At 34.5% G+C, this 26,634-nt stretch overlaps 1 protein-coding gene across 7 annotated transcripts in view; it reads left to right on the plus strand.

Moving 5' to 3' along the window:
• RALGAPA1 (Ral GTPase activating protein catalytic subunit alpha 1) overlaps positions 1 to 26,634 on the plus strand; it is a 266,532-nt gene that overhangs the window by 161,103 nt on the left and 78,795 nt on the right. For all 7 annotated transcript variants that reach the window (XM_073211346.1, XM_073211345.1, XM_073211347.1 and 4 more), the window contains 5 exons: positions 772 to 840; positions 2,950 to 3,084; positions 3,503 to 3,686; positions 10,944 to 11,808; positions 14,479 to 14,550. In XM_073211346.1, coding sequence (XP_073067447.1) covers positions 772 to 840; positions 2,950 to 3,084; positions 3,503 to 3,686; positions 10,944 to 11,808; positions 14,479 to 14,550 — 1,325 coding nt within the window. The remainder of the gene's footprint in view (positions 1 to 771; positions 841 to 2,949; positions 3,085 to 3,502; positions 3,687 to 10,943; positions 11,809 to 14,478; positions 14,551 to 26,634) is intronic.

Raw genomic sequence — 26,634 nt, forward strand, 5'->3', positions numbered from 1 at the left:
ATGTCTTTCTTAATTCTCTGATAGTTCATTGTTACTGTATAGAAATGCAGCTGATCTTTTGCAAGTTGATTTTGTATATTGAAACTTTAGTGAATTCAGTTGTTAGTTCTAGCAGTTTTTTGGTGGTTAAGGTTTCCAGTATTTAAGATAATGTCATCTGCAAACAAATAATTTGACTTCTTCCTTTCATATTTTGATGCCTTTTATTTCTTCTTGTTGCCTAATTGCTATGGTAGGATTTTTCCAGTACTCTGTTGAATAGAAATGACATTGTGGGCATCCTTGTCTTATTTCTGACCTTAGAGGAAAGGCTTTTAACTTTTCACCATTGAGAATGATGTTAGTTGTTGGCTTGTGTAAATGGTCTTTATTACATTGAGGTACATTCCTTCTACACCTAATATGTTCAGCAAAGTAGATTTCTTGGGTGATAGAATTACAGATAGTTTTTAATTATTCTTTTTGCCTATCAATAATTTCCATTAACATACACAATCAGTGCTTATACATAATGATTCATGGATTGAATTTGTAAGAAATCAATTTATAGTTGACAGAGCATTGGTTCAATACATGAAAATTGTGAATGATTGATAATTAAGTGTATTTGAAAAGCTTGCCTATTAAAAATTACTTTGAAATAGGAGTGTTAATGTATTTATAGTAAACTTTCAGCAATAGATTTTTTTGTCAGTTTAGCATTAACATGTCAAGTTCGAGGATGCACCATTAGTTAACATATTTTGAGCTTTTTTTTTTTCTCACCTACAGATCCTAATAGCTACTATTACCCATCTTTTGCCAAGTACAGAAGCTTCATCTTATGAAATGGACAAAAGGGTAATTTAAATTTTGTTTGATATTTAATATGTGGTTATCTGGTAAAATACTTGTATTTTAAAATTGTAATACATACATACTTATATGATAAACATCAGTTCATCTTATGTTTAAAATCAATTACAATGCAAAACATTTTAATTCAGATTTCAAGTTAATCATGGTCATTTGGTAAAGTCTTTGCATCTAAGGGCTGTAAGGAACCTTGGAGGACATTCCATCCATTTATAATTATTTCACTTTATCCTGCCAAATTATTATCTTGTCTATGCCTGAAAATTACTGATTCTGAGGAATTCATCAATGCGGAAGGTAGCCATGCATCTTTGTATAATTCTTAATGGTGGAAAGTAAAGAAATAGGAGTGTACATTAAGGAGAATACATATAATATAATATGGTACTTAGGAGAAGGCATACCTGTAGCCACCAAAAAACTCTACAAGTTTGTATTTACTTCAGTAAATTCATTATGAGATGCCTTTAATTATTTCAGGTATTATATTTATCAGTCTAAAATTTCTATTGGGATTTTTTTTATAGTTTCCATACCTTTCCTGAAATTCTGCATTTCTTCACCAGTTATAGCCATCTTCTCTTACAGACTTTTACAACAAATTAATTGTAATTTTAAAGTCCTCTACCAGTTACAGTTACTGCTCATATGTTTGTTAATATTTATTATATACCAGGCATTGTACATTAAACATGATACAACAATTCTGCCCAGGATGGTAGCTACTAACCATGTTAATTCAAGTTTTTAAAAAATTAAATTTAAAGTTTACATTAAAAACTTAATTCCTTATTTATACTAGCCACATTGCAAGTGTTCAGTAGCCACATAGGCAAATATAAAAATATACACCATTTCCATTGTTGCACAAAGTTCCATTAGACAATGCTGCTTTAAATTCTGTTAGTTTCCTCTGAAAATTATTCTACTTCTTTCTATTTTCATATCCCAATCTTGAGTTCTCTTCTCCAGATCTCAGTATTATTACCTCTTAATCATATTGTGTTGAAGTCTCAAGTATTTTTACTATGTTTTGCCCATTATTTACAGAACTCTGAAACTATAATTATGTTTCTGGACCTTTTATTTTCTTGTATAGCTTATGTACCTTTTACACACTTGGTTTTTCCAAATGTTATTCCTGCTGTCTTCCTCCATATCACTAATTTCATGAGTTTACCTCAGAATTTTTTATTCCTTTCCTGTTCAGTTTAAAACCCATTTATTTGGTCAGATTGTGTAGCTCATAATAAATACTTTTGCTCGCCTTTAAAAGATACATATACTCCATTTTTCACCAGGAGTCCTTCATTTTAATGTCTTAGATTAGTCGAATTCCAAATCCAGTTTGTGAACAATGTCTGTATAACATTAGGTATCTTCTTCTAGATCATTTTTATTTTCCAAAGGCCTAGCTAGTAATATGAAAAATCTCCACTACCAAGGTTTTGTTCCTTGCCCATTTAATTCACTTAACATTTAATGATCACAAAAATGTGTGTGTAGTATTGTGCTTTGGACTAGTTAAACAGATACAAATAATATAGTAGCTGATCTCTTTTGAAGATTAGAGAGGCAAGTAAGGCAGTCCAATATAATAAGTGCTCACTATAAAAAGTAGGAAAATGTATAAAATCCAAGATAGGATTGAGGAGGAAGTAATTACCTATTGAGGCAGAAGGGCTTATTAGAGAAAAGCTTCCTTAAAAATTAATAGGGATTTCTCTGTAAATGGAAAAACAGAGTTACTCCAGGCAGAGTGAACAGCATGTGTAAAATCATGGAGGTATAATATCGCTTGGTTTATTGTGGGAAACAATAGGCAATTCCACATTATAGGATGTGAAGTGTATAAAAATAAGGCATTAGAGACAGGAAAGGGTCAGGATATGAAGGACCTTGGATGCCATGCTAAGGGAGAAGCCCACAATAATGTTCATACACAACTTCTTAAAATTGTTAGATCTAGGTAAACATTAATGATGATAGTTACTGAAATAAATTTTGGAAAACAATAAATTGGTGAATTTCTGTTCAGTGTTGAGCTATTATGTTATGAATTTACAATAATAATGATCTTTTTTGTTGTTACAGCTGGTAGTATCCCTACTTCTGTGCCTTCTGGACTGGATCATGGCCTTACCTCTAAAGAGACTGCTCCAACCAGTCCATGCTACAGGAGCAGAAAATGACAAATTAGAAAAATCTGTCCTCAACTGCATTTATAAGGTATACTTCTTTGCTATATTACTCATATGGTAACTAAGGGTCTTTTAAGCCTAAAGAAATAACATTTCTTAGTATTACATTTTCATTGTTTTAGAGCTAGATATTTTCTGAGAACATAGATTTACCTTACAGTACCTAAGGATAATTATAAAGTACTTCCTATAAGACACTGTTACATTGTCTTAAATTTTGGGAGGAATCAAATCTTTGTTAAATATGAGAATCATTAGTTAAATTTTACTAATTTTACTCTTTAAGACATATTAAATTTTACCTTGATTGAAGAGCTAAGTTTTAAAATATTTGAAATTTTTGTTAAGCTCTTGTGTTACCAGTTGAATTTTATTCTCCTTTTACCTGTATTTCTTTATTTTCACTGGAAGGAAAACTTGCCGTGTTTTTCCCCCTATATTTTCAGGTATTACATGGGTGTGTTTATGGAGTTCAGTGTTTTAGCAATCCAAGGTATTTTCCAATAAGCCTCTCAGATTTGGCATCTGTAGATTATGATCCTTTTATGCATTTGGAAAGTCTGAAAGAACCTGAACCTTTGCACTCTCCTGATTCAGAACGATCGTCTAAACTCCAGCCAGTAACAGAAGGTAAAATGAATTCTCTATAGGACAAATTGTTGCTTGGGTTCTCTCACGGTATGATGTGAGGTCATGGGTAGAAATGGAGGAGAGTATATTACTTAGTAGTTGTTTACCTCCTCATGCATGGTGTAGCAGAGTTCACTTTTAGTTTAAGAAAATAACTTTAGAAACACAATTATTAAGACTGTATGTGGTGAAATACCCCTTGTATTCTAGCTGTGTTATTCTTCTAAGTTCTTTTTGATGTTTTACTTTGCATATCATAGGATTTATATAATTGGACAAGAGATTTAGCTTTGGAGTCTCATAGTCGTGATATTGAATTTTGATTATCTAGTAGCCAAGTGACTATGTCTCTTTCCCTATTTATTAGAGGGAGATAACAGTGTTCATTCCCTCTTTGGGTTGTTTTGAGTATTAAATAAGATAATATGTGTAAAACCCTTTGTACAGTTCTTGGTACATAGTAAACTTGGTAACATTTTCTTTCTTTTCTTTTTTTTTTTTTGATTGATTGATTTGAGTTTTTTTGTATCATTAATATAAAATCACATGGGCAACATTGTGGTTACTAGACTCCCCCCATTATCAAGTCCCCCCCACATACCTCATTACAGTCACTGTCCATCAGCATAGTGAGATGCTAGAGAGTCACTACTTGTCTTCTCTGTGCTATACTGCCTTCCCCGTGCTGCCCCTCCTGTTATGTGTGCTAATCATAACATTTTCTTCTTTAAGTCACATTGTTTCTATATTCAGAGAGTATCCTATTTGATATAAGGGGAAGATGTAAAAAAATAACCTTATAATATGAGTATAAAAATAAAGTACATTTAAGGTAGGGAGGTAGCCCAGAGGAACCCATCAATTATTGAAGATTTTTAAGGAGGTGATATATATGATAAAATTAGTTTTAAGAGCACTTTACCAATAGTATTTTACAAGAGTCAGCGTATTATGGTCTATGCCTGTCACCTGTTTCCATAAATAAAGTTTTATTGGGACACATACACTCTGTTCATATATGTATCACTATGGCTGCTTTTGTGCAATAACAGTGTTGAATAGTTGCAAAAGACATCATGTGGCCCATAAAGCCAAAAATATTTGCTATCTGGCCCCTTATAGAAAAAGTTTCCTGATCTCTGCCATATTAGATTTTAGGGAGTTTAGCCCAGAAGCAGAGAGACCAATCATAGGGCTATTGCAATAGGCCAAACGAGAGTTGCTAAAGGCTTAAATTGGTTAGGTTTTAGACTAGACTAAGAATATGAGAAAGTTTGGAGGTTTGGGAAGAAAAATGAAGAGGGCAGTGTTGGAAATGGTTTGGTTTGGGGAGCCTATTGGATAGTCATATGAAGTCATGTAGCGGCCATTTCATTCTATATGCAGATCTAGATCTTATCATTACGGTCTTTTGTTAGGATTATATATTTATGTGTGTGTGTTCTGAGAAGAAAAATGTTGGAAAGGAAGGAAAGAATAATTTCTCAGAAATGAAGAGAAAGATTTTAAAAAGGCTAGCCAGCAGTATTAAATGATAGAGAAGTCAAGTATAAAAAGATTGACAAATATGTCTGCTTTAGTTTCAGTAGAGAAGTAGGAGGCACAACCCATGGCTGTAGGCTGAGGAGCAAGCAGGAGTTAAGGAAGTAGAGCCATCTATTGAAAGTACTCTCTAAAGAAACTTTAAAACTGCTTTGTTGTTGAAAAAAAACAACAGAGAAGAAAATTAATCAAACAGTAGGTGAGCTAAAGGATGACTCAGGTTAAGGGAGTTTTAAGGATGAAAAAAGTTGAACTTAATGATAAGCTGAGAGGGAAGATGGGAAGGAGGTCATTAATAGAGGGAAGTTTCTGAGGGTGTGCTAGAAAGTATAGGTGCTAATATTAGCCCTTCTGAGACCAGAAAGAAGATGAAAGTAAATTAAGAGGTCTGACAGAAGTTATTGAGTCCAATAGAAAATGGAAACTACAAAGTTTTAGCTACACCATTCAACATTCAGGGTGGATGTGGCAGAAAGACAAGGGAATTGTGACTTTCAGAATATTAGTGTATGGTTTAGCCATGGATTCTAGACTTGGTAAGGATTGAACTGATGCTAGGAAATGGCTAATACATTGGAAGAGAATGGAGTGATCCAATGAGACAGTAAGTATATGTGGATTGTAGTTAAGTTACAGCAGTGATTCTCAGCCTTGGCCACACAGTAGACTACTGATGCTCTGTTCCCGTCCATAGAGATTTTGACATACTGATCTGGAATTACTGGGATTTTTTTAAGTTTTGCAGGTGACTTCTGTATAACCAAGGTTGAGAACCACTGAGAGCATCAGTATGTTAAGACAGTGGTTTTTAAAATAAGTTTTTAAGCAGTGAAACGTCTTCAAATAAATTTCAGAAGGAAGCCAAATTTGTAAAACTTCTTAAAATAGAGCTGCCGCAGAGTGGAGGCCTGGATCCTCCTATCTTCTCTTGATCTATCATCACCAAGAACCCTCTTCAAGGGCTCTACAAATCAAAATTGAGAAATTACTAGACCAGGAGGTTGTGGTCAGAGAGTAATCTATTAAGGAAGAGCTTTATTTTTAAAGGTTTAATAGTTATAAGTGAGAAAAATATCAAGGGTGTGGCCATTATAATGGATGGATGACATAGATTACAAGCAAAGATATGAAGTTACACATCAAGGAAATAGGGCTTGAGTTTTGGGTTGACTACAAATCACTAATAATTTATCTAGAACACATATGTACGTGAAATAGGAATATAAGATTTAAATTATAGCTCACATTTAATAGAGAGATACTGGGCAGTACAGTATAGCAAATAATTTAGACAATTGATATAGGTGATTTCTAGTTATTTCTTTAGATTTGGCATAGTAAAAGAGTTGAAAAGTAAAATGGATGAAAAAAAGCAAAACAAATTAATTGAAAAGATTGGTTGCTTTTTGCATTTTTAAAGATATAAAATGATAAAGTATAGTTTGGGGCAGTATAGTTTATTTCTTAAATGGTAAATTAAGTAGTTATTTAAAGGGAAGTTTTAATGTACTTCATACAAAATTTACTGTGCCATTAAACAGTCACTATAAAAAGCACAAAGGTAAAGATTTAAGTAGATGAGCTTTATATTGATACCAAATACTTTGTGGAGTACTGTTCTCTAAATGTATTAATTTTTTCCCTTTGGACTTTCTTAAAGGTATTAAGGACCAGATAAATGTAGAGCCTTTTAGAAACAGCTGTGAACTAACAGCAGGTGATTCTGTGGTCTATAGTGACTACATGCTGTGGGGTTTTTTTTAATGTGGCAAAATGACTAATCATTGCGCCCTTGTCTAAGGCATGCTTCATCATCTTCAAGCACTTCTTTGGCCAAAGATTTCTAAACATAGAGAGTCCCTAATAAGCTCAGTATTGGATTGAACAAGACTGATTTGAGAACTATTGGCAGGAGTACCTGTAATTATTAAATTTATGAAATAATAAAGCAAGGTAGTAAAGTTGGCTTTTTGTCAAATAGCAGTAGTCTTATTAGCAAAAAGTCATCATTTACAGGGTCAGAGTGAAAGGAGGTGCTGAAGGATTTATTCTGGCCTAATTATAGTTTCACCTGTACATATTATTCAAAGCTAATATTTAAAGCATTTGCCAAAATTAACTTCCTCTGCATGTTCTATTACAGTGCAGTGAATTGCAGCAGCTTTTTATGTCTTGCTGCCTTTGTGTGCCATAATAATCTCTAATTATGGGTTTGCTGCAAATGCTGTAGTTTGTTTAATCTGATGATCTGAAAAGACAACCCTGAATAGACTTATTTAAATGAATGCTCGTTACACAAAGCATTAGAAGCATTGATACCTTCATTTTGCATTTTCTTACAAGGTTGGTTATTTTAGAATTTCAAAATTAGAGAATTTCATATGTTTTCTTTATATCTCATAGATATGTAGAAAAAAGATATGTACATTCTATAATTTATAACTCAAAAATCTAAATAAATCTAATTGCCCAGTTAACAAGTTGAGAGTTTTTTATCATTCTATATTTTTATATAGACTGAATTACGACAAGCATCTTAGGAAAGAAAATCTTTTACCTGAATCTGAAATCTAATTTTATTTTTTAAGTGTTCTCAGTATTAATATTTATGACAGATATCTTTAAAAACTCATTTAAACTGCATTACCACCTTCTCTTCTTTTGAGAAGAACAAAACTTAGGGTTTTATGTTTTAGTAAAAGAGCTGGCACATTCTTGCAGTTTATTTTTAAGCAAGTTTGTAAAAGAAACTCAAAACTTGTTACTTGTTACTTTCAAAATTGAATGATTTTTATTGTTTCCATTATATCGAGCTTTGTATATGAGTTTTCAATTCATCTTTACAAAAAGTCTGTGCTATTCTTAGAGAAGAATGGAGTTTGAAGAGTTATATGTGATCTGTCCAGGATCACAGAGCAAACCAGAGGCAAAAGTCAGGAATTACTCTTTTTCCTGTGATCCATTTGTATAAAATTACACTCTTTTGCTTCTTCATAAATGTTCAAAAAAATAGATTCACTACTAGAACAAGTCACTTTATAAGTTTATCACTAAAAGGAAGAAAGGGGGAATAGAACAGAAAAGATTTCCCTATATCAAAACTTTTTTTAGTCTTTATAACTTTTATTACCATTTAAAATGTAACTTAGTCATATTTAAGTGAGCTTTTCAGTTGATGTTGGTCATTTAGTAATTTATGCTAAGTAATACTTCTTTGAAGTTACAGTACACAGAAAAAAATTGAATTTGTTGTTCCCAGATGCCACAGTGATTTGCCAAATTAAAGGGCTGTTTAACAAAAGAAAAAATATGAAAATTAGAGTTGTGGTAAAGATGGAAATTAATACTGAGCAGGGAAGCAAAAGACCAGCCCTGATGGCCAACAGGCACTTGGAAAGATTCTCCACATCACTAATTATGAGGGAAATGCAAATTAAAACCACAGTGAGATACCACCTCACACCAGTTAGGATGGCCAACATAGAAAAGACTAGGAACAACAAACGCTGGAGAGGATGCGGAGAAAGAGGAACCCTCCTACACTGCTGGTGGGAATGTAAAATAGTTCAGCCATTGTGGAAAGCAGTATGGAGGTTCCTCAAAAAACTAAAAATAGAAATACCATTTGACCCAGGAATTCCACTCCTTGGAATTTACCCTAAAAATGCAGGATCCCAGTTTGAAAATGACAGATGCACCCCTATGTTTATCGCAGCACTATTTACAGTAGCCAAGATATGGAAGCAACCTAAGTGTCCATCACTAGGTGAATGGATAAAGAAGATGTGGTACATATACACAATGGAATATTATTCAGCCTTAGAAGAAAACAAATCCTACCATTTTCAACAACATCGATGGAGCTAGAGGGTGTTATGCTCAGTGAAATAAGACAGGCGGAGAAAGACAAGTACCAAATGATGTCACTCATTTGTGGATCATAAGAACAAAGCAAAAACTGAAGGAACAAAAAAGCAGCAGACTCACAGAATCCAAGAAAGGACTAACAGTTACCAAAGGGAAAGGGACTGGGGAGGATGGGTGGTAAGGGAGGGAGAAGGGGAGTAAGAGGCATTATGATTAGTGCACATAACGTGGGGAGGGGCATGGGGAAGGCAGTATAGCACAGGGAAGACAAGTAGTGACTCTATAGCATCTTACTACACTGATGGATAGCGACTGTAATGGAGTGTGTGGTGGTGACTTGATAATGGGGGGAGTCTAGTAACCACAGTGTTCCTGTGACTGTATATTAATGATATCAAAAAAAAAAAAAAGACCAGCCCTGATGTGCAATCTGTGGCAGACAAAACCTTCTGTCAACCCATTTGTCCTTATGTGCAAAATGAGAAGTACTAGCTAGGTTATCTGTAAGGTTCTGTACCATGCATGTGAACATTCATTACATTCTAAGTTCTAATTAGAGAAAGGACAATAAGATGCTAGCCCTGTGTTTCTTATCATCTAGTGCCATATTTTTTACTTTGCTGTGGTCTTGAGAATACAGGATTTAGTTAAGGTTAATTATGTAGTGTTGTTTTCTGGTGTTGAATAGCTGATTTTCAGAACCAACTATTAGTATAAGTAGAGAACAGCCTGATGTAATTGGAGCTTTTTAAGTAAACTGAAACATGTTCATATATACATGCATGTAGATATAAAATTTGGTTGCTCCTGGAAGATCAAAATTTTGATAATCAGTAACATTTCAAAATCAAAATAGCCCTCACAAAATTGTCCCTATATCCTGATACCACTCTTACAGAACTGGCTTCTACACCAACCCTCTTTCAGATCCCACTGGCAGTCCTTGGCTAGTGGGCTTTAACAAGTTACTACTTCTGCTTCCTCCTTCCTCCCTTTACTCTCTCTTTCTGTGTTCTTGTCTTCCTTCTCCTCTCCACTTTCATCCTAATGAAGTCCTGCCATTAGGCATCTTGCCTTTTCAGGCCTCTTACTACTGTATTCTTTGAGTTTCTCTTTTTACCATTGCTATAATTTTTTTAAGTTACTTGTATAGATACAATCCCTATTTATTTGTTTTTCCTAGTGTGCTTAAGGGAGAAAAAAATGTTTTGACAACAATTAACTGCTCAGACTAGACCACAGTGATCTGGAAGAATAACTTAGAAAAATATAATAAATAAGACCATAAAATATATTTTTTCCTTTAAAATAAAGTTGCCTTTGCATATACTGGCTACATGTTTAAGTTGATCCTGGCTCCTGAAGTTCAGTGAAAGATCACTTTTTTCTGAAACTATTCATATCATTGATAAAAGCCATAATTAAATGACATTAAAGGCATGCTATAAATTACATGCCTGAATCTACGCATGAGATAAACATCAGTTGGATGTCATTGGCTTTCTAATCTGTGTGCTACGTGATTTCAAGTGATTTATAATACTTCTGATCCTTCTTTGAGGGTATAATCTACATTTAAAGGCTTAAGTTTAATTTACAAATCTATAAGCAAAAATTTCAAAAAGGACTTCCTTATAAAATTAGCAAAACTTCATCCAAGAGCAGTTTTCTTCTTTGTCATCATTCCTCTATTATAGAATCTAAATAGAAAATACTAATGTTTACTCAAATAGTTGAATGTGATTTTGATAATATGATGAAATCTCCATTTCTTATCTAATGTTTCATTGTTTTATGACTTCCTAGGAAGCAGCAGTATTCCCACTCACTCATGTTTTTCCTTCCTAGTGAAAACCCAAATGCAACAAGGATTAATCTCTATAGCTGCCCGCACAGTCATTACACATCTGGTAAATCACTTGGGCCATTATCCAATGAGTGGTGGTCCTTCTATGTTAACAAGTCAGGTGTGTGAAAATCATGACAATCATTACAGTGAAAGTACTGAACTTTCTCCTGAACTCTTTGAGAGTCCAAATATCCAGTTCTTTGTATTAAACAATACAACCTTAGTGTCCTGTATTCAGATCAGCTCAGAAGAAAGTATACCTGGAGGAGGTTTATCTGCTGGCCTTACATCAGCCAACTCAAATGTCAGAATAATAGTACGCGATCTCTCTGGAAAATATTCCTGGGATTCTGCCATCCTGTATGGACCACCTCCTGTAAATAGCTTGTCAGAACCTACATCTCTCATACTATCATTGTCTCACCAAGAAAAGCCAGAAGAACCTCCTACATCTAATGAATGCTTAGAAGATGTAACAGTAAAAGATGGGATTTCCTTCCATTTTAAAAGAAGATGTAGAGAAACTGTACCAACTTGGGATACAATAAGAGATGAAGAAGATGTTCTTGATGAGCTTTTGCAGTATTTAGGTGTAACTAGTCCTGAATGCTTACAGAGAACTGGAATCTCACTTAATATTCCTGCTCCACAACCTGTGTGCATTTCTGAAAAACAGGAAAATGATGTTATTAATGCTATTCTTAAGCAACATACAGAGGAAAAAGAATTTGTTGAGAAACACTTTAATGACTTAAACATGAAAGCTGTGGAGCAAGATGAACCAACACCTCAAAAGCCTCAGTCAGCATTTTATTATTGCAGATTGCTTCTTAGTATATTGGGAATGAATTCCTGGGACAAAAGGTAAGAATAAAGAAAAAGATTTTCCTTTTTTTTTTTTAAACATTAGCCTTATTCATCTTTCGACCAAGAATTTTAGTCTCTGTCCTTTTCCTCCAATTTTATCTACCAATTAGTTCTTTGATTCTAGGCAGAGTTTTTTTTTTTTTTTTGAGACCACTGAGGATTCAGGGAATAAAAAGATAACCCAACATACTAACTATTAGCATTTTTATAATGACTAGTAGAACCATCTGCCTTAGAAATTATAGCTCATATGATTGAGAAAAATCTGACTTTTCCGACTTGCATGTAAGCTAAAGGGAAAAACTTTTTTCTTACAATACTTGAGACACCAAGTATGTGAGTTTCCACTCCCAGCTGTTCCAGCACTACCTGGAGTTAGCACAGACAGGTTAAAGACTCAGACACACGAGAGTGCCACCCACTTAGGGTACTGATTGCAAGGGCCATTCGTACTTCTGATCAGCCAGCTGTAAATTGGTTTCCCGCAACCCTCTCCTTGTGTTTGATAATTAGCTATATGGCTCACAAAACCTTAATGCTTGCCAGTTTATTATAAAAGAGTTTAAGAAATATAGATGAATAGCTAGATGAACAGGTACATATGGTGAATTCTGAAAGGATCCCAAGCACAGGATCTACTGTCACTAAAGAGTTGGGGCGTGACACCCTCCCAGCACATTTAATATGTTTACCAACCTGGAAGCTCTCCAAACCCCTTAATTTAGGGATTTTTGTGGAGGCCTCATCACATAAGCATGATTGATTTTCACTCAAATTCTAGCCCCTCTACCTTACCCAGAGGGGAGCTGAAAGTTTCAGCCTTCTAATCATGGCTTGCTCTTTCTGGTGACAAGGTCTTCTCCTCAAGTTATTTAGGAGCTGCCCACCAAAAGTCACCTCATGAGAACAAACGATTCTGCTGTTACCCAGGAAATTCTAAGGGATTTAGGAACTCTGTGTAAGATGCTTCTGTTACCTCATCACCCACGTAAGAATTGGTTTTAGAAGCTCTCTCAGGAACTGGGGGCAGAGCCCAAATACATATTTCTTATGTCACATAAGCCTAACAATTCTTTAAAATTGAAATATAGTTTATATACAATATTATATTGCTTTCGGATGAATAACTTGGTGATTGATCAATTATATACATTACTAAATGCTCACCATGATTAGTGTAGTTGCCATACAAAGATATTGCAATATTATGAGCTGTATTTCCTATGTAATACTTCTATCCCTGTGACTAAGTTATTCTAAAATTTGAGGTTTTTACCTCTTTATCCCCTTTGCCTTTTTCATCTGTCCTCCCCCCACCTCCCATTGTAAACAACTGTGTGCTCTCTGTGTTACTGAGTCTACTTCTGTTTTGTTTGTTTAACAATTTTTTAAGATAAACAGAAATTTAATCATTTCTTGTTTGTATGACAGAAATAAAATCAAGATTTACCATCAAATCAAGACAACAATCAGGATTTTTTTAAATTTTGTGTTCTTATGCTTGTTACAAAATTAAAAACTTGCAGTAAACACAGTAAGTTAAGTAGGAATTAAATGAAAAGGCATTAGATGAAAATTAGAAGGCCCAGATTAGAGTCACTTAACCTTAGAGCCTCAGGCTACAGTCTATAAATTGAGAAAATAACTCCCACCTCCCATAATGGTGAGAATTATATTATGTATAGAAAATACTAAAATTGTACACTAGTAGAAAGCATTGTTAATATACGTTTGTTTTCAAAGTTCTATGGTACTGTAGGGAAGTAGAAGAAGCATTTTTTAATGTATTGTTTTCAGTTTGTAGTAGGAGGGGAGTTCAGATATCACTGGATGAATAAATCTTAAAGTACTTCAAATGCATGTGAAACATTGAAATAAAATTCTGCTTGTTTCTTGGTATTTATAATCTTACTTGATTTAAACCCTTCCATTTATTAGAAGGGAGTATGCTCTACCTTGCGTGAAAGCCATTTTATATCAGGAACACAGTTTGCCTTATCTTATGTCCAAATACAGGTAATTGCCACTCATATAAATGTGTTGTACTCTCCTTTGCTGTAGAATGGTCCATGTACTGTCTGTTGAGAAAAATTAAAGGTAGGAAGCTATATTTTAACACAGTAAGAAGTGATTTTCATGATTATAATTTGTGCACATTTGCCATGTATAGAATGTATTTGATAAAATTTATACATTGCTTCATAGTATGAAAGAGACATACATTGTAAAATAAGGAAGAAAGCAAAAACTCCATCTATATTATGCTTACTTGGTAAAAATATGATTTTGTGAATATTTTATTTCTCATGAGGAAAAACTTTCACATGTACTTTTATGAAATTCTTGAGAAAGAACCTAAAAATATTTATATCCATTTTTCTTTCATCCATATGAGTTTGGGAAGCTTACAGCTTCTAGAAGGAAAAATTGAAGAATTGAAGTGGCCAATAGATAATGATCTACTAACAGAAATGTATGAGGGCCTGGACAGAAATAATGACATGTATTCTTCACATTTTTTTTTAGGGTCTGTTCTCCTTTGTATTAGAAGTATGAAAAGAAAAGAAAAGTGTTAAGAGTTGCATGTGTAGAGTGGGAAGTATTTCCAGGACTATCATGTCATTCACTATAAAAGCGATGAAATTGCTTATAAATCTCTCTATTTAGGAGGAGTTTTCATCTCCTGAAGAAAAATGAAAAACTACTTAGAGAACTTAGGAACTTGGATTCAAGACAGTGGTAAGTTGTTGGAAAACCTTCAAGTTTATAACTAGCAACCATCAGCTATTTCTGTGTTCATGTGGGAATAATACTGTACTGTTGAAGTATAACTTCTTGAACAGAAACTATATATCATTAATTTTTACCTTAGAAACAGTAATCTTTTTTAGAAAAATATACAGCTACATCAAAGTGTTTGATATTTTTTAATTCTTCATATATTTCTTATGCCTTACAGAATCATCTTTTGAATCATAGAAATCTTAATTGAACCTGTAAAACATCCTTTGGTTTTCCCATACTTAGACATTCCACATAATGCCCTTTTTCATTACTCTTTAGAGGTCCCAAGTGAAGTGACTGGTGAATACTAGCTAATAGCTACAAAAAATATTAATAGAGTAAAGAAGACAGATGTAGTTTGTTCTTTGCTATAAATATGATTTCTCTCTAAGCCCTTTGATATGTAGCAATTTACATGTGGGTTTTGATGTGGGTAAAACCTTGTTACATCATTTTTTATTAAGGTATTATTGATAATCACTCTTATGGAGGTTTGATATGAAAAACAATGTGGTTACTACATTCACCCATATTATCAAGAGCCCCCCATACCCCATTGCAGTCAACTGTCCATCAGTGTACTAAGATGCCACTGAGTCACAATTTACCTTCTCTGTGCTACCCTGTCTTCTCCATGATCCCCCCCACACCAGGTGTGCCAATCATAATGCCCCTGAAACCCTTTTCCCTCCCTCTCCGCCCACCCTCACCCACCCTTCCCCTTTGGTAACCGCTAGTCCTTTCTTGGAGTCTGTGAGTCTGCTGCTGTTTTGTTCCTTCAGTTTTGCTTCATTGTTATACTTCACAAATGAGGGAAATCATTTGGTACTTGTCCTTCTCTGCCGGGCTTATTTCACTGAGCATAATACCCTCTAGCTCCATCCATTCTGTTGCACATGGTAGGATTTGTTTTTTTCTTATGGCCGAATAATATTCCATTGTGTATATGTACCACATCTTCTTTATCCATTCATCTACTGATGGACACTTAGGTTTCTTTCATATCTTGGCTATTGTAAAAAGTGCTGCGATAAACATAGGGGTGTATATGTCTTTTTAAATCTGAGAAGTTGTATTCTTTGGGTAAATTCTAAGGAGTGGGTTTCCCAGGTCAAATGGTATTTCTGTTTTTAGTTTTGTGAGGAAACTCCATATTGCTTTTTATAATGGTCGAACTGGCTTACATTCCCACCAGCAGTGTAGGAGGGTTCCCCTTTCTCTGCATCCTTGCCAGCATTTGTTGTTCCTAGTCTTTTTGATGCTGGCCATCCTTACTGGTGTGAGGTGATATCTCATTGTGGTTTTAATTTGCATTTCCCTGATGATTAGTGATGTGGAGCATCTTTTCATGTGTCTGTTGGCCATCTGAATTTCTTCTCTGGAGAACTGTCTTTTCATATCCTCTGCCCATTTTTTAATCAGATTATTTGCATTTTTGGTGTTGAGGTGTGTAACTTCTTTATATATTTTGGATGTTAACCCATTGTCAGATATGTCATTTACAAATATATTCTCCCATACTGTAGGATGCCTTTTTGTTCCCTTGATGGTGTCCTTTGCCAAACAGAAACTTTTTAGTTTGATGTAGTCCCATGAGTTCACTTTTGCTTTTGTTTCCCTTGCTCAAGGAGATGCGTTAAAGAAGAAGTTGCTCATGCTTATATTTACAAGATTTTTGCCCATATTGTCTTCTAAGAGTTTTATGGTTTCATGACTTACATTCAGGTAGTTTATCCATTTAGAGTTTACTTTTGTGTATGGGGTTAAACAATAATCCAGTTTCATTTTCTTGCATGTAGCTGTCCAGTTTTGTCAATACCAGCTGTTGAAGAGGCTGTCATTTCCCCATTGTATGTCCATGGCTCCTTTATCATATATTAATTGACCATATATGCTTGGGTTTAAATCAGGGCTCTCTAGTCTGTTCCACTGATCTATGGGTCTGTTTTGTGCCAGTACCAAATTGTCTTGATTACTGAGGCTTTGTAGTAGAGCTTGAAGTAGGGAGCATAATCCCCCCTGCTTTATTCTTCCTTCTCAGGTTTGCTTTGGCTATTTCTGGTCTTTTGTGGTTCCATATGAATTTTAGAACGATTTTCTCTGGTTCGTTGAAGCATGCTGTTGGTATTTTGATGGGGATTTCATTGAACCTGTAGATTGCTTTAGGCAGGTTGGCCATTTTGACAATATTAATTCTTCCTATCCATGAGCATGGGATGTGTTTCCATTTATTGGTATCTTCTTTAATTTCTCTCATGAGTGTCTTGTAGTTTTCAGAGTATAGGACTTTCACTTCCTTGGCTAGGTTTATTCCTAGGTATTTTTTCCTTTTTGATGCAGTTGTGAATGGAATTGTTTTCCTGATTTCTCTTTCTGCTAGTTCATTGTTAGTGTATAGGAATGCCACAGATTTCTGTGTGTTAATTTTGTATCCTGTAACTTTGCTGAATTCAGATATTAGATCTAGTAGATTTGGAGTGGAGTCTTTAAGGTTTTTTATGTACAATATCATGTCATCTGCAAACAGGGACAGTTTAAGTTCTTCCTTGCCAATCTGGATGCCTTTTATTTCTTTGAGTTGTCTGATTGTCATGACTAGGACCTCCAGGACTGTGTTGAGTAGAAGTGGGAGAGTGGGCATCCTTGTCTTGTTCCTGATCTTAAAGGAAAAGCTTTCAGCAGTGGGTTTGTCATTATGGCCTTTATTATGTTGAGGTACTTGCCCTCTATACCCATTTTGTTGAGAATTTTTATCATGAATGGATGTTGAATTTTGTCAAATGTCCTTTCAGCATCTATGAGATGATCATGTGGTTTTTGTCCTTTTTGTTGATGTGGTGGATGATGTTGATGGGTTTTCGAATGTTGTATCTCTGTATCCCTGGAATAAATCCTACTTGATCATGATAGATGATCTTTTTGATGCATTTTTGAATTCGGTTTGCTAATATTTTGTTGAGGATTTGTGCATCTATGTTCATCAGGGATATTGTTCTGTAATTTTCTTTTTTCGTGGTGTCTTTTCCTGGCTTTGATATTAGAGTGATGCTGTCCTCATAGAATGAGTTTGAAAGTATTCCCTTTTAGTCTACTCTTTGGAAAACTTTAAGGAGGATAAGTATTAGGTCTTCACTAAATGTTTCATAAAATTTAGCGGTGAAGCCATCTGGTCCTGGTGTTTTGTTCTTAGGTACCAGTTCAATTTCATTGCTGGTAATTGGTCTGTTCAAATTTTCTGTTTCTTTCTAGGTCAGCCTTGGAAGATTGTATTTTTCAGAAAGTTGTCCATTTTTCTAGGTTATCAAGTTTGTTAGCATATAATTTTTCAGAGTATTCTCTAACAATTCTTTATTTCTGTGGTGTCTAGTGATTTTTCCTTTCTCATTTCTGATTCTGTTTATGTGAGTAGACTCTCTTTTTTTCATGATAAGTCTGGCTAGGGGTTTATCTATTTTGTTCATTTTCTTGAAGAACCAGCTCTTGCATTCATTGATTCTTTCTATTGTTTTATTCTTCTCAATTTTATTTATTTATGCTCTAATCTTTATTATGTCCCTCCTTCTACTGACTTGGGCTCCATTTGTTCTTTTCCTAGTTTCGTTAATTGTGAGTTTAGACTGTTCATATGGGATTGTTCTTTCCTGAGGTTGCCCTGTATTGTAATATACTTCCCTCTTACCATGGTCTTCACTGCATCCCACAGATTTTGCTGTGTTGAATTATTGTCATTTGTCTCCATATGTTGCTTCATCTCTGTTTTTATTTTATCATTCATCCATTGGTTATTTAGGAGCATGTTGTGAACCCTCCATGTGTTTGTGGAATTTTTCATTTTCTTTGCATAATTTATTTCTAGTTTCTTACCTTTGTGGTCTGAGAAACTAATTGGTAGAATTTCAATCTTTTTGAATTTACCAAGGCTATTTTTGTGGCCTCGTATATGATCTATTCTTGAAAATGTTACATGTGCACTTGAGAAGAATGTGTATCCTGCTACTTTTGGGTGTAGAGTTCTGTAGATGTCTGTTAGGTCCATCTCTTCTAATGTGTTGTTCAGTGCCTCTGTGTCCTTACTCATTTTCTGTCTGGTTGATCTGTCCTTCAGAGTCAGTGGAGTGTTGAGGTCTCCTAGAATGAATGCATTGCATTCTGTTTCCCCTTTTAATTCTGTTAATATTTGTTTCTCATATGTAGGTGCTCTTGGGTTGGGTGCATAGATACTTATAATGGTTATATCTTCTTGTTGGATTGACCCTTATATCATTATGTAGTGTCCTTCTTTGTCTCTTGTGACTTTCTTTGTTTTGAAGTCTATTTTGTCTGATACAAGTACTGCAACTCATGCTTTTTCTCCCTATTAGTTGCATGAAATATCTTTTTCATTCCCTTCACTTTTAGTCTGTGTATGTCTTTGGGTTTAAAGTGAGTCTCTTGTGGGCAGCATGTAAATGGGTCTTGTTTTTTTATTCATTCAGTAACTCTGTGTCTTTTGATTGGTACATTCAGTCCATTTACATTTAGGGTGATTATTGATAGGTTTATCCTTATTGCCATTGCAGGCTTTCGATTTGTGATTGCCAAAGATTCAAGGTTAACTTTCTTACTATCTAAGAGTCTAACTTAACTCACTTAATATGCTATTACCAACACAATCTAAAGGTTCTTTTTATTTTTCCTCCTTTTTCTTCCTTCTCCATTCTTTATATATTAGGCATCATATTCTGTATCCTTATCTATCCCTTGATTGACTTTGGGATAGTCAATTTAATTTTGCATTTGCTTAGTAATTAATTGTTCTACTTTCTTTACTGTGGTTTATTACCTCTGGTGATAGCTATTAAACCTCAGAAACACTTCCATCTATAGCAGCCCCTCCAAAATACATCTTAGAGACAGTTTGTGGGAGGTAAATTCTCTCAGCTTTTGCGTATCTGGAAATTATTTAATCCCTCCTTCAAATTTAAATGATTATCTTGCTGGATAAAGTACTCTTGGTTCAAGGCCCTTCTGCTTCATTGAATTAAATACATCATGCCACTCCCTTCTGGCCTGTAAGGTTTCTGCTGAGAAATCTGATGATAGCCTCATGGGCTTTTCTTTGTATTTGATCTTATTTCTCTCTCTGGCTGCTTTTAACAGTCTGTCCTTATCCTTGGTCTTTCCCATTTTAATTACTATGTGTCTTGGTGTTGTCTTCCTTGGGTCCCTTGTGTTGGGAGATCTGTGGATCTCCATGGCCTGAGAGACTATCTCCTTCCCCAGACTGGGGAAGTTTTCAGCAATTACCTCCTCAAAGACACTTTCTATCCCTTTTTCTCTCTCTTCTTCTTCTAGTACCCTTATAATACAAATATTGTTCCATTTTGATTGGTCACATATTTCTCTCAGTATTCTTTCATTCCTAGAGATCCTTTTTTCTCTCTGTGCCTCAACTTCTTTTTATTCCTCTCCTCTAATTTCTATTTCATTTATCATCTCCTACACTGTATCTAACCTGCTTTTAAAACCCTCTATTGTATTCCGTAACGATTGGATCCTCATCCTATATTCATTCCTGATTTCTTGAATATTATTCCGTACCTCCATGAGCATGTTTATGATTTTTATTTTGAAATCTCTTTCAGGAAGATTGATAGGTTCAGTGTCATTTGACCCTTTTTCTGGTGTTTGTGGTATTTTGATCCTTTTGATGTTTTATATTTGTACATGGTGCCCTCTAGTGCCCAGTTCTACTTTCTGGAGCTGCTCAGCCCCTGGAGCCATGTCTGGGGTCACAGGGGAGCTGTACTGGTGCCTGGGGGAAGGAAAGGCCTCTTTCCTGCTTTCTGGCTGCTATGCCTGTCTCCACTGCAACAATCAGTGGGCCGAACACACAGGGTAAGCCTCTATGCTTTGCCTTTGTAGCTGCTGTATGCAGGGCTTCCCTCTGGCTGGCCTGTTACCGGGGCAGGGGCTTCCGGTTTGCGAGCCACATGCAGGCTGGCCGGGAGGAAGGTGCAGCATGTTGCGTATCATGGTGGGGGGGCCTTGGAGCTGCGTAGCTAGCCACTGGGATGGAGTGCCTGAAGCTCCTGAAAGTTCCCAACCTGCTGGGCAGAGTGAGCCTGAACAATGTTTTCTACCTGTCTTTTCTCCTGAGCATTAAATTCCTTGCAATCCTTGCCCCTTTAGCAGCCCTCTCGCTGTTATGAAGTCTCTCAGACTGACCGCCTTTCTTTGGTCCCAGAGCAGCCGGATATGGATCCCTGTTTTCCACAAATGGCTGGAATCTCATTCTCCCCAGGTATTTTGCCTATCTTAGCTTTCCAACCCTACTCATCACCAGAGCACCATTCAATGTAGGTTCGTGCTCCCAGAGCAGATCTCCATGGCTAGTTGTTAAGCAGTCCCAGGCCTCTGCCCCCTCCCTGGTCCATTTCTTTTCCTCCCACTGGCAAGAGGGCTTTGGTCCCACCAGATCATGGCTTTCATATGCTACCCTGATCCATGAGGTCTGTTCTTTTCTCCAGGTGTATGCAGTCTGGTACAGCCTTCTTTCCTTTGCTCTTTCAGGATTAGTTGTATTAATTATATTTTCATGTTATATGTGGTTTTGGGAGGAGCCCTCTGTCTCACCTCTCATGTCAACATCTTTAATCCCTCTCTCTGTTACATCATTATTTTAATTTTCTCTAGGTTGCTGTATGTGGACAATATTTCCTAGGAAACCAGTACTAGAAATTACAAAATTTTACTTAACTGAAATAGCCATAAAGTCAATCTGTGTATTGTATATGTGTTACTTTCCAGACTCACAAAAGTAAATTTAATTTATAGGTGCTTTTTGGCAATATAACTAAAAATACATTAATAAAGCAACACTTTGGATGTTACCAGTATTTAGAATGCCTATATTTCTGAAATCTGAAATCTATAGCTTCCTTAATTAAAAATCCAAATTTCTTGCTTTCTCACATCTTACTCAACTGGTGTTTTACAGTTTCATTAAGTTTATAGTTTTTTGCTTTTCCAGTTCCCATAGTCAGTCTGTCCAGCCACCTCTGACTTCACTTGCCTTTGTCTAACAAACTCACATGTTGTCCACTGTTTTATAACTGTCATGTCTAGTACTCTCAAAGTTATTCTTCCACTTAAGTTTATATAAATATGGCTATAGTCCATTCTGTAATCAGTATCATTCTTGGTATCTACTTTCTGTACTCCTAGGCAGCCATAGATTACTAGAGAGAATTACCAAAGCAGTGTGACAGAGTTACTGTATATTTAGGCTCCCTGATTTCCACAAGGTGTGTACTGCTCAGCAGCATATCTCTTATCTCTTGTTCATATCTTACTTTTTTCTTCGAGTAATTGTTATAAATTGCTTCTTTGCCTTTCATTATCATCAAAAGGTCATCTCTAATCTCACTAAGAATTCAATTCAAATGTTTGACGTCCTGTATGAAAGACACTCTGCTTTAATAGTTCTTAACCTTTCTTCTTCCTTCACACATTCATATTTTAACACATTAGTAACATCTCTCATTAACTAAATCCAGTGATTCTGATGATTAGGAAACATCTCTCATTAATTAAATCCAGTGATTCTGACAATTAGGAAGCTAGTTTGAAACAAGCCACCCACTGTGCCATCACTATTCTACAGAAGTGCGAAGTAAGAGAATTCAGACCTTTTGTACATCAAACAACTCTTCATCTCTTTAAAATTTCTGTATTGAGCCATCTTCTTATGCTCACCTTTGATTTCAGAAAAGACATTTTTTCTCCATCAGTACTTCTACTTCCTACCTTCTCTACCTGTTCTGCAATCTTCAAAAAATTACCCCTTCTTTATCTTATTTCTACCTGTTTCTCTTACACAGACATGTTTGCAATCTGCCTTAAAACTTTCCTTGGGCACTATCCTTTCAAGCTGGAGTTCATCCCTTTCATGCCTTTTCCTACCAAATTTATGGAAAAACATGTTTACTCACTTCCTATAACTCTTGATTTTGTTGTTTTTGTTAGCTTCCCTCAGAATGATCTTTTTAAAATAATGTTTAATATTTTTGGTTATTATAGACAACATAAAACAGAAGAATAAGCCATGTATTTTTTAACACTTGATAACATTTGTTTATATATTTTCAGTCTTTTTTGATAGACATAGATGAGTTTTGTTTGTTTTACAAAACTGGAATCATAGTAATATATAGGAAGTTATCTTTTCTGGAAAACTTTATATTGTGAGCATTTTCCATAGCCATTTTGATATTCAGAAATAATTTTTTATGGTCTATGATTAATAGACACTGAAATTATGTTTTTAATTTTTCGCCCTTGATTAGATTCCTAGAAATAAAATTGTCAGGTCAAAGCATAACAACTTATTTCTAGGCCATATATATTGCAGAACTGATTTACATTACGTGCTAATTTTTACTTCTGTCAACATTGTTTAAGAATACCTGTATAACTTTAACCTGGCCAGTAGAAGATTAATCATGTTTTCTCAGTCTTCATAGCTTGAGAGGCAGATCACAGTTTCTCTTTAATTTACAGTTCTTTATGACTACTGACATTAATGTTTTTCATATGTTTGTAGGAAATTTTAATCTTTCAAATTCTTTTTTAGCATCCTTTCTTTTTTTTTTGGATTTCTTCACCTATTTGTTGTGCTTTCAGAGTTCTGTCTTGAAGTCAGTTAAACATTCTGTTATGTCTCCTAGATCTGTAATTATTTTACATTTAATTCTTTCTTCTTCCAGAGGACATTTTGATTTATGGAATGAGAAAAGGAACTAGCTTGAATGTTGGAGAATATTCTATTTCTATAATTTGACTAATCCATATCTTTCCCATTGATTTGATGTTTCCTTTATCAAAGCTATCTGTCCGTAAGTCTGTTGACTTGTCTGTCAGTTTGTGCAGATGTTACTGTTTATTATAGCTTTGTAATTTAATGTCTGGTAGACCTAGGCTTCTTACTCACTACACCCACATGAATTCTTTTCTTAGATATTCTCATCTGTTCATTCTTTTGGATACATGTTAGAATTTTGCTGTTGTTTTCCAGAAAAAAATATACTGTTGATACTTTGATTTCATTTGCTATAAAAGTTTCATATGGGAAGAATAAACACATTATCATCATTGTTCCCATTCATAATTATGGTGTGTTTTTCACTTATTCAGAAGCCAAGATATTATTAGGGTTACTTTTTGTTATGTTGCTATTCTGAGTAAAATCCTTTACCTATTATATTGTATGTCAAAATACTTTACTGGTTCTGGTTAATTTTGAACATTTTATAGTTGTCTTACTCTTAGGATTTGTTTAGGTATGTAATCATTATCTACAAATAATCTTTTTTCTAAAACTGGAGCCTATTCTTGCTATATCATGTTGTATTACACTGACCAAAACTTGCCCTACAGTGTTAAATAGTTATAGTAAGAGTGGATATCCTGTTGGCAGAATCCTTTTCAGGAACTATTCAGATTTTCATAGGGTTTTGCTTTTTAACTAACAAATGTATATTATATTTTAATATCACTAGATTGTTAATATTAAATAATTCTTTCATTCTTGGGTCTTTTGATGTCCTATTATGTTAAAATTGCCAGAATTTCATTTTAAATCATGGCCGAGTCCATCTAATCTATTAGCATATTCTATAGTTAGTTTTTTGTCTGTTCTTATTATATTTTTAGAATTAAGGTTATAACTAATTCATAAAATGAGTATGTGTTCTTTGACAATTTGAAATAATTGAAAGTAAAATTTCTAATTATTTTAATTTGTTTCACTGTTACTACTATTTTTGGGTTTTCCTTAAGCTCTTGGGTCAATTTCAGTGTTTTTTTTACAAAAATCAATTTCATTGAGATTTTCAATGAAATTAGAGATTTGTACATGGCATCATCATTCTCTGTTAAATTCCTTTCTCATTTTACTTTTATAGGGCTTTTTCTTTGCTTTTGCTTTTTTAAAAATTTATTTATTTTTATATCATACCTTTAGAACCTTTCCCCCAGCTTTATTGAAGTATAATGAGCATTGAAATGTTAAGTTCAGTGTATAATGATTTATATATATCGCCTCACGTAGTTAAAATTTTTTGTGTGGTCAGAGCTTTAAATTCTCTTAGCAACTTTCAAATATATGATATGGATACAGTATTGTTAACTGTAGTAAACATGCTGTATATTATATCCCAGAACTTACTCAACCTTCATCAACTGGAAGTTTGTGCCCTTTGACCACCTTCACCCATTTTGCCCATACTCCACCCACTGCCTCTGGCACCAGTCAGTTTCCAGTTTCTATGAATTTGGATTCTTTTAGATTTCACATACAAGTGAGAACAAACAATATTTGTCTTTCTCTGTCTTACTTCATTTAGCATAATGGCATCAAGCTTCATCCAAGTTGTCACAAATAGCAGGATTTCCTTCGTTTTAGGGCTGAACTCCATTATTTGTTTATTCATTCTTTCATTCATTCCCCCACACACTGCACTTTCTTAATCCATTCATCTGTAGATGGACACTTACGTGGGTTCCCACACCTTGGTAGTTACTTTAAGTAATGCAGGAGTGACCGTGGGGATGCAGATCTCTGATGTAGTGATTTTATTTCCTTTAGATATATACCCAGAAGAGGAATTGTTGGATCAAATAGTAGTCATATTTTTTAATTTTTTGAGGAACACCATACTGTTTACCTAAGTGGCTGTACCAATTCACATTCCCACTAACTGTACAAGGATTTCCTTTTCTCTACCTCCTCACTAGCACTTGTTATCTCTTGTCTTTTGATAACAACCATTCTAACAGGTATGAAGTGATATCTGTCTCATTGTGGTTTTGGATTTGTCTTTGCATGATTATTGGTAATGTTGAGTACCTTCTCATATACTTGTTGACCATTTGAGTATCTTCTCTGCAAAAATGTCTGTTCAGGTCCTTTGCCCACTTTTGACTGGGTTATTTGTTTTATTGCTTTTGAATTAGATGAGATCCTTATATATTTTAGGTACTAACCCCTCATCAGCAACATAGTTTGCAAATATTTTCTTCCATTCCATAGGTTGCCTTTTCATTTTGCTTATCATTTCTTTTGCTGTGCAGAAGCTTTTTAGTTTAATGTAGTCCCATATTCTATGTTTGTGTTTGTTTTTGATTTGCTTTTATTGCTTATGCCTTGATGTCATATATCCATAAAATCACTGCCGAGACTAATGTCAAGAAGCTTACCCTCTATTTTTCTTCTAGGAATTTTATGGTTTCAGGACTTATATTAAAATATTTAATCCATTTCAAGTTAATTTTTGTGAGTGGTACAGAATAGGGGTCCAGTTTCATTCTTTCTTGCATTTGAATATCTAATGTTCCTATATCCTTATTGAAGAGACTGTCTTTTCTCCATGCGTATTCTCGACTCCCTTGTCAAATATTATTGTACTGTATATGTGCATGGGTTAATTTCTGGGCTTTTGGTTCTATTTCACTGATCTATGTGTTTTTATGTCAGTACAATACTGTTTTGATTACTGTAGCTATATAATACAGTTTGAAATCAGGAAATGTGAAACCTCCAGTTTTGTTCTTCGTCAAGGTGGTTTTGGTTAAGACTGTTTAGTGATTCCATATGAATTTTTGGATAATTTCTTTCTCTTTTGGTAAAAAATGTCATTGGAATCTTTATAAGGATTGCAATGAATCTGTAGATTAGATAGTTTGAACATAAAAACAATACTAAGTTTTCCAATCCATGAACACAGGTTATTTTTCCATTTATTTGGTCATCTTCAATATCTTTTATCAGTGTCTTATAGTTTTCATTGTAAAGATCTTTCTCTGGCTTGATCTTGTTGAATTTATTCCTAAGCATTTTTTTTTGGTGTTTTATAAATGAGATTGTTTTATTTTTCAGATAATTCATGTTTAGTGTATGAAAACACAGTGATTTGTACACAGATTTTGTATCCTGCAACTTTACTGAACTTTTTAGTTCTGATAGTTTTTTGGTGGAGTCTTCTGGATTTTCTTTCTGTA

Source organism: Manis javanica, chromosome 8, assembly GCF_040802235.1.
Source record: "Manis javanica isolate MJ-LG chromosome 8, MJ_LKY, whole genome shotgun sequence".
In the NCBI taxonomy this organism is placed as follows: Eukaryota; Metazoa; Chordata; class Mammalia; order Pholidota; family Manidae; genus Manis; species Manis javanica.